The 9,457-nt window shown below is 43.1% G+C and overlaps 1 protein-coding gene across 2 annotated transcripts in view; it reads left to right on the plus strand.

Annotated features, from left to right (window-relative positions):
• Window positions 1-8,817, plus strand: part of LOC144690866 (ATP-sensitive inward rectifier potassium channel 1-like) — a 36,033-nt gene extending 27,216 nt beyond the window's left edge. For both annotated transcript variants that reach the window (XM_078558718.1, XM_078558727.1), the window contains one exon: window positions 7,031-8,817. In XM_078558718.1, the coding sequence (XP_078414844.1) occupies window positions 7,054-8,163 (1,110 nt within the window). In that variant the 5' untranslated portion in view covers window positions 7,031-7,053 and the 3' untranslated portion in view covers window positions 8,164-8,817. The remainder of the gene's footprint in view (window positions 1-7,030) is intronic.
• Window positions 8,818-9,457: the final 640 nt, after the last annotated feature.

Consider the following 9,457-nt stretch of genomic DNA (forward strand, 5'->3'; position numbering starts at 1 on the left):
GCTGGCAGGCTGCAATTTCTGTGCCTTTAGTCTGCACAATATAAAACATTTGTGATACCCAGGAGGATTGAGTATACTTGCACTCTAGGACTGTGGACCCTGCACATGGATTAGTGAATCATTGCAGTTTTCGCCATGACCTTCCGTGTCTCTGCTTAAATTTCTTCTAGAATTCGCAGGGGTGGTATGTTGGCACTTGCCCTGTGTCAATCTTGGCCAATAACAAACTGTTACCAACTTTCATAGGGCAGATAATTTGAATCTTGGCAAACACTTCAGATGGTGAGATGGAATTTATATTTTCCACGAGATTGATGGTGTGAATCAGTTTCTGACGGGAAACTGGATGACCATCCTTATTGCTTGAAGGTACCCGTTGTGCATGGTCTGTTTGGATCAGTGTACAGCTCTTTGTAGCTGCATAGCCTTTGCTGTATTACACTGCCGCTGCCAATGGCCCTTTCTGCCACAGGCTTTGCAGAATTACTGGAAAGCTGGGAATTTCCTTGGTGCATGCAGAAGGCCACACCTTCCACATGGCGCGCTAGGTTTGGGTGTTCTCGTGAGCACATCAACAATTGGGGTTGTGGTTAGGACCTGTAAGCTTCATTGACCTGCAAGGATCACTTTGTCCTTACATCCATCCTTGAGTAGTTTGTCAATGTGATGCATTGCGGTCTTGTCTAGAAGATCTTTCTAGGAGTGGATGTAATCACCAACTCAACAATTCTACCTGCTAGCTCTGTGTTTGAAAAATCACAGTATGTACCCTTCTCTCTGCACCTGCTGATGAAGTGGTCTGTGGATTCTGTAGGCTGTTGTTGAAATGACATGAACTCTAGTCGATGAATACAGCAGTTTAACCTGATTCTAAACAGGTCTTCCAATGTGGTCCATATCTTTTGGGGATCCTTTAACTCTTCTGTTAATCCTGATGTGTTGAGCCTGTGTAGACCTTCATTCCCAATTGCTAGGTGAATTTTTATGGCTTGTCTTTCTGGTTCAGACACACCTGAATCACGAAACGATAGCTCTGTACATTGTTTAAAGATTTTGAATTTGGATAGTAGGTTAGCTGCATCCCAATTTAAACTGGGGAATTTTGTGGAAATTTTGACAATATCCCTTTGACCTTCCTCCTTGTTTTATTCAATTTATTGTTCAGCAACTCCTGAAGCCACCCATTATAATCACAATCTTCTCTGGCCTGATTTTATGACTGTTTTGTTTTTTTTTTGTTTGTAAACATAGATGTAAACAGGTATGATACAGTCGGGATTACGGAGACATGGCTGCAGGGTGACCAGGGATGAGAACTGAACATCCAGGGGTATTCAGTTTTTAGGAAGGACAGACAAAAAAGGAAAAGGCGGTGGAGTTGCACTGCTGGTTAAAGAGGAAATTAACGCAATAGTGAGGAAAGATATTAGCTCCGACGATGTGGAATCTGTATGGGTAGAGCTGAGGAACACTAAGGGGCAAAAAACGTTAGTGGGGGTTGTTTAAAGACCCCCAAACTGTAGTGGTGATGTTGGGAATGGCATTAAACAGGAAATTACAGACTCATGCAATAAAGGAACATCTGTAATTATGGGTGACTTTAATCTGCATATAGATTGGGCAAATTAAATTAGTAACAATACCATAGAGGAGGAATTCCTGGAGTGCATACGGGATGGTTTTCTGGACCAATACGTTGAGGAACTAACGAGAGAACAGGCCATCCTCGACTGGGTATTGTGTAATGAGAAAAGAATAATTGGCAATCTAGTTGTGCGAGGCCCCTTGGGGATGAGCGACCATAATATGATAGAATTCTTTATCAAGATGGAGAGTGACGTAGTTGATTCTGAGACTTGGGTCCTGAATCTTAATAAAGGAAACTACGATGGTATGAGGCACGAGTTGGCTATGACGGATTGGGAAATGTTACTTAAAGGGATGACAGTGGACAGGCAATGGCAAACATTCAAAGAGCGCATGGGTGAACTGCAACAATTGTTTATTCCTGTCTGGCGCAAAAGAAAAACAGGAAAGGTGGCCAAACCATGGCTTACAAGGGAAATTAGAGATAGTATTAGATGCAAGGAAGAGGCATACAAATTGGCCAGAAAAAACAACAGACCTGAGGATTGGGAGCAGTTTAGAATTCAGTAAAGCAGGGCCAAGGGATTGATTAAGAAGGGGAAAATAGAGTACGAGAGTAAGTTTGCGGGGAACATAAAAACTGACTAAAAGTTTCTATAGGTATGTGAAGAGAAAAAGATTGGTGAAGAAAAATGTAGGTCCCTTACAGTCAGAAACAGGAGAATTTATAATGCGGAACAAAGAAATGGCTGATCAAGTAAATACATACTTTGGTTCTGTCTTCATAAAGGAGGACACTAATAACAAACCAGAAATGTTGGGGAACACAGGGTTCAGTGAGAGGGAGGAACTGAAAGAAATCAATATTAGTAGGGAAATGGTGTTGGGGCAATTGATGGGATTGAAGGCCAATAAATCCCCAGGGCCTGGTAATCTACATCCCAGAGTACTTAAGGAAGTGGCCCTAGAAATAATGGATGCATTGGTGGTTATCCTCCAAGATTCTATAGACTCTGGAACAGTTCCTACAGCTTGGAGGGTAGCTAATGTAACCCCACTATTTAAAAAGGGAGGCAGAGAGAAAACAGGGAATTATAGACCAGTCAGCCTGATGTCGGTAGTGGGGAAAATTCTAGAGTCCATTATAAAAGATTTAATAGCTGAGCACTTGGAAAACAGTGGCAGAATCGGACAGAGTCAGCAAGGATTTATGAAAGCGAAACCATGCTTGACAAATCTGGAATTTTTCGAGGATGTAACTAGTAGAGTTGATGAGGGGGAGCCAGAGGATGTAGTTTATTTGGACTTTCAGAAGGCTTTCGACAAAGTCCCAGATAAGAGATTGGCGTGTAAAATTAAAGCGCATGGGATTGGGGGTAGTGTATTGAGATGGATAGAAAACTGGTTGGCAGACAGGAAACAAAGAGTAGGAATAAATGGGTCTTTTTCCGAATGGTAGGCAGTGACTAGTGGGATACCACAGGGATCGGTGTTGGGACCCCAGTTCACAATATATATTGATGATTTAGTTGAGGGAATTAAATGTAACATCTCCAGATTTGCAAATGATATAAAGCTGGGTGGGAGGATGAGCTGTGAGGAGGATGCAGAGATGCTTCAGTGTGATTTGGACAAGCTGAGTGAGTGGGTAAATGCATGGCAGATGCAGTATGATGTGGATAAATGTGAGGCTATCCATTTTGGTAGCAAAAACAGGAAGGCAGATTATTATCTGAATGGCTATAAATTGAGAGAGGGAAATGTGCAACGAGACCTGGGTGTCCTTGTACACCAGTCGCTGAAGGTAAGCATGCATGTACAGCAGGCGGTAAAGAAGGCAAATGGTACGTTGACCTTCATAACCAGAGGATTCGAGAACAGGAACAGGGATGTCTTGCTGCAATTGTACAGGGCCTTGGTGAGACCACACCTGGAATATTGTGTGCAGTTTTGGTCTCCTTATCTGAGGAAGGATGTATTTGCTATAGAGGGAGTGCAGCGAAGGTTTACCCGACTGATTCCTGGGATGGTGAGACTGACATATGAGGAGAGATTGAGTCGATTAGGATTATATTCACTGGAGTTCAGAAGATTGAGGGGGGATCTCATAGAAACCTATAAAATACTAACAGGACTAGACAGGGTAGGTGCAGGAAGGATGTTCCCAATGGTGAGGGAGTCCAGAACCAGGGGTCACAGTCTGAGGATATGGGGTAGACCATTTAGGACTGAGTTGAGGAGAAATTTCTTCACCCAGAGAGTGGTGAGCCTGTGGAATTCGTTACCACAGAAAGTAGTTGAGACCAAAACATTGTATGATTTGAAGGAGTTAGATATAGCTCTTGGGGTGAAAGGGATCAAAGGATATGGGGAGAAAGCGGGAGCAGGCTATTGAGTTGGATGATCAGCCATGATCATAATGAATGGCGGAGCAGGCTCGAAGGGCCGAATGGCCTCCTCCTGCTCCAATTTCTATGTTTCTTTGTTTGACTCTCTCTTGCTCACTGTTGATCCACACCCTGGTCACTCGCTTTTCCTGACTGAGCTAACTTGGTGCAGTCCTTTTGACGTGTTGTCCTGCTCCCCACGAGGGATCCATCTGCTTACCAGCTTTTTATTTGAACACTCTGCAATGAGTCTTCAAAGCCTTTTTGTGCAGTCACCACGCTACCGTTTCAACACTCTCTGACACTGTGAATCTGTTGCAACGTCAAGGGTTGTCTCATGTCATGTAGTATGATCTAAGACTGTTCACCATGTTGTACCTGCACTGAACCTTGTTACCAGGCTAAGCACCATGTCGTGTGTGTTATAAGAATATAAAAGCACCATTTGCTTAGAAGGGATTGTACAAACACGTTGTGGGTTTCTATTAAGAACAGGCTCATGTGAACATATGTACATGGACAGAAAGCTTGAGGACATCAGCAGCAGAGCTGTGTGTGCTGTGTTCTGCTCCAGGTCGAAGTGGAACATCCTGTAAAATGATGGCATGCTACCATCCCTAAAGGCATATTACAACAGTGACTGTTGTTGTGTAGGCAAATACAGTGGCCAATTCTCAGACAGCAAGCTCCAGAAATCAGTAATTGAATGACTGACCAGTTAATGTGTTTCTGGTGGTGTTGTTTAAGAGATCAAATTCACTCAGAGCATTCACGTGCTCTTCTTCAAATAGATCCCTGGGATCTTTTATATCCACCTAAATAGGCAGGCACAATCTTAGTTTAATGACTCAACCAAAGACAGCATCTCTAACAATGCAGCATCCCCTCACAACTGTGCTGAAGTGGCAGCACAGGTTACGTACAAAACTTCTAGCGGTTCTTCAACCCATAATCCTGTGACTCAGAGGACAGGTGATATCACTGAGCTGAGTTAACACTGAGGGCATCTCTTCCAGAAAGTAACCAGGTGTCTCTACATTATACAGTTGACTCTTAAATGCCTTCTGAACTAGGGTAACTAGGGATGGCTAATAAATGCTGGCCTGCCAGCGACACCCACAGCCCATGAACGAATAAAAAAAAATTCGCTCCACCACTGACACACATTGCCTGCAGTGTGCACCCTTTGCAAGATACACTGCAGCAACTCGCCAAGACTCCTTTGACACCACCTTCCAGACCCACAGCATCCACGACCTAGAATAGATTAATACAAGGGCTACAGGTGAATGGAAACACCAGCAGCTGCAAGATCCCCTCCAGGTCACACGCTGTCCTAGCTTGAAAATATATTGCTGTTCCTGCATTGTCGCTGAACCAAAATCCTGGAATGTCCTGCCTTACATCACTGTGGATGCACCTACACCACACAGACTGCACTCCCTTACAGCACTGTGGATGCACCTACACCACACAGACTGCACTACCTTACAGCACTGTGGATGCACCTACACCACACAGACTGCACTCCCTTACAGCACTGTGGATGCACCTACACCGCACAGACTGCACTCCCTTACAGCACTGTGGATGCACCTACACCACACAGACTGCACTCCCTTACAGTACTGTGGTTGCACCTACACCACACAGACTGCACTCCCTTACAGCACTGTGGATGCACCTACACCACACAGACTGCACTACCTTACAGCACTGTGGATGCACCTACACCACACAGACTGCACTCCCTTACAGCACTGTGGATGCACCTACACCGCACAGACTGCACTCCCTTACAGCACTGTGGATGCACCTACACCACACAGACTGCACTCCCTTACAGTACTGTGGTTGCACCTACACCACACAGACTGCACTCCCTTACAGCACTGTGGATGCACCTACACCACACAGACTGCACTCCCTTACAGTACTGTGGATGCACCTATGCCACACAGACTGCACTCCCTTACAGTACTGTGGATGCACCTACACCACAGAGACTGCACTCCCTTATAACACTGTGGATGCACCTATGCCACACAGACTGCACTCCCTTACAACACTGTGGATGCACCTACACCGCACAGACTGCACTCCCTTACAGCACTGTGGATGCACCTACACCACACAGATTGCACTTCCTTACAACATAGTGGATGCACCTACTCCCATAAAGACTGCTGTGGTTCAAGAAGGTGGCTCACTGCCAACTACTCAAGGGTGGGCAATAAATTCTGGCCTAGCCAGCAACACATACATCCCATGAATAAAATTTTTTTAAAAACTCCCCTTAATTTCTCTTTTCCTTCTCAATATTAAATTTGTCCTTTTGGAGAAGATTCTTTAATTTCTATTTGAATGAGGACCACCATCTAAATGAGATCTGTGGTTATAATTACACTAACCTAATTCAAAGCTAGAGTTTCTGCAATTGTCCATAAATACAAATCACAGCTGCATCCTTTGCTAACACAAACATTGACCTAATTCCAGACTGGACTGGAATCAATGTCAATCCCTATACCCAGTGTTGGCTATTTCCAAATCAGAATTTCCTATGCCCCACTTGTCCTGTCAACGACTCTATATTTAGTGAGAAAATAACTGTAAGGCTTTCGATTGTAAAATCAGAGTTATATCATGATTTCATTCTGCTGCTGTTCAATGGGGTAAAACTCTTTAGTTTGCTGTTTAACCTTCATGCTTAGCTTGAAAGATGCCCAGTGACCAGAGGAAATTTCTCTTATCATCATTATTTGCCTGGTTAGTGTTAACTAGCAGTTGAACATTAACAGATTGTCAGATTTGTAACAATATCTAACCCATTATTGTCTTAAGCACTTGTAGGTATTTCCCATCGACTTCTCAATTAATCAAACATCTAGATTCAACACATTGAGAGAAATTAGGTTGTACATTTTAATTAAAACAGACGTGAGAAAATCTAGTTTCCTCTTCAGTTTGTGATTGAAATGTGTTAGGAGGGTACTCTAAGATCACTGGAGGGTAAATAATTGAGTTTAATGTTTTCTTTGGCATTGTCTTCACAGGTTAAAAGGTATTTTTCCGCGGAATGTTCAAATACCTCCGCAGGAGATTCACCAGAAACCTAACAGAGCGTAATCGTCAGAGAGCTCGGCTTGTCTCTAAAAATGGGAGGTGTAACATAGAATTTGGAAATGTCAAGGAACATTCAAGGATTGGCTTCCTTGTGGATATTTGGACAACTGTCCTTGACCTTAAGTGGAGGTATCAGATGACCATCTTTATTTCAGCCTTTCTGGGAAGCTGGTTCCTCTTTGGCTTGTTGTGGTACGCTGTCGCATACATGCACAAGGATCTTCCTGAATTTTCACCCAGTGAGAATCATGCTCCTTGTGTGCAGAACATCAATGGACTGACATCGGCCTTTCTCTTCTCACTTGAGACTCAGGTCACTATTGGCTATGGCTTCAGATGTGTGACTGAGCAGTGCGGTGAAGCCATATTCCTCTTGGTAACTCAATCCATCCTTGGAGTCATCATTAATTCCTTCATGTGTGGTGCCATCTTGGCCAAGATCTCCAGACCAAAGAAACGAGCCAAAACCATCACATTCAGCAAGAGTGCTGTCATCAGCAAGCGTGGGGGCAAACTGTGTCTCCTGATTCGAGTAGCCAATCTCAGGAAAAGCCTTCTGATTGGCAGCCATATTTATGGAAAACTTTTGAAAACCACAGTGACCCTAGAGGGTGAAACCATCATAATGGATCAAGTCAACATTGATTTTATTGTTGATGCTGGGAATGAGAATCTATTCTTCATATCTCCTCTCACCATCTATCACATCATTGACAAAACCAGTCCCTTTTATGAGATGTCTGCTGAGACCATCAAGCAGCAAGACTTTGAGCTGGTGGTCTTTTTAGATGGAACAATAGAAGCCACCAGTGCCACCTGCCAGGTGAGAACCTCTTACATCCCAGATGAAGTATTCTGGGGCTACAGGTTTGCCCCCATTGTCTCCAAATCTAAAGAAGGGAAATACAGAGTTGATTTCTCCAACTTTGGTAAGACTGTGCAGGTGGACACTCCGCATTGTTCCTACTGCCTGCAGACCGAGAAAGAAGCCAAGCTCAAAGAGAAGAAAGCTTATGACAATCCTGGATTCCAACTTAATGAGGTCAATGAGACCAAAATGTAAAGATATATTCCACAGCTAGATAAATGTGCATGTGGTACTTCTCTGAACCTTCTTTTAAAAGGTAATATTTTGTTTGCGTATTGAACATTCATTTACAGCCAGAGAAACATTTAGGCATCTTAAAATCAGGTGTGGCACAGGGAGGGTCAGCCCCAGGCCAGATGTGGCACAGGGAGGGTCAGTCCCAGGCCAGATGTGGCACAGGGAGGGTCAGTCCCAGGCCAGATGTGGCACAGGGAGGGTCAGTCCCAGGCCAGATGTGGCACAGGGAGGTTTTCAATGATGAGCTAATGTAAGTGCTAAGCACAGTAAATTAACCCCAGCACCAATTAGATGCTGAGTGAAGTATTTTCCACATCACCTCAACAACATGCCTTTAATGTTAACCTTGAGGAGCCACATTTGGATATTCTTTTTTGTCCAATGACTGCAGTTCGCTCTGTGACTGAGTTTGGAAATTTTAGTGGTTTTTGTTGGTCAGGTGCACAACATTTACCCCTCTATATCACTTCATTGTGAAATATACATTCCTGAAAACTATTCACCAGCCCTACACTAAGCTGGTGTACAAAATATTGTGACCTGACAGACAAACTCTCGCTTCCCATTCCTCCACGCCCTGGCCTAACCGCTTTGTAACAATATTCCCTCTCTCTCTATATATATATATATATATATGTCCTCATGGTGCAATATTGAGAATCATCACACTGTCTCCGATTCCAATTAATTTTCTATCACCACCTCAAAGTTTTCCCTTCCTCTGATAGTCTGTGAGTTTTGAAAGGTTAATGATCATCGTTTTACTTTATTTAGCCCCTTCATCTTCAAACCTTGCTAAATGATTGCCCTGATATTTCTGAACTTTAAGAATTGAGGATGTGTTCCCCTGGTGGGATGCAGTTATTATCTCAATAAAGGTTGAAATGTGCGCTTTTAATAACACACACACATATATATATATATATATATTTAGGTACGATTTTAAAAAATGTTTCATGTTTGAATTTATTGCTGCAATAAAATTAGAGAATTTTTAAAATCAAGAGTATTTTTGAAAAATCCTAGTCGGTTGAATGGAACAAATATGGATGTTATGTTATTTTTGAAAGTATAACATTTAATAAAAAAAAGTTTAAATTTTGAAATAAATCTCCAGGGTCTTTTTCAAAGAAGCTAAAGTCCATACTTGGTCTCTGAGTGAGCAACCTCCCTCCTGGGACCACTCGTTCGAGAATTGACGAAACAGCATGGTATTTCCCTTTGCTCACTGCAGCTGAGGAATTAATGAGTT

The sequence above is a fragment of the Cetorhinus maximus genome, chromosome 2 (assembly GCF_964194155.1).
Source record: "Cetorhinus maximus chromosome 2, sCetMax3.hap1.1, whole genome shotgun sequence".
NCBI classification, from domain to species: Eukaryota; Metazoa; Chordata; class Chondrichthyes; order Lamniformes; family Cetorhinidae; genus Cetorhinus; species Cetorhinus maximus.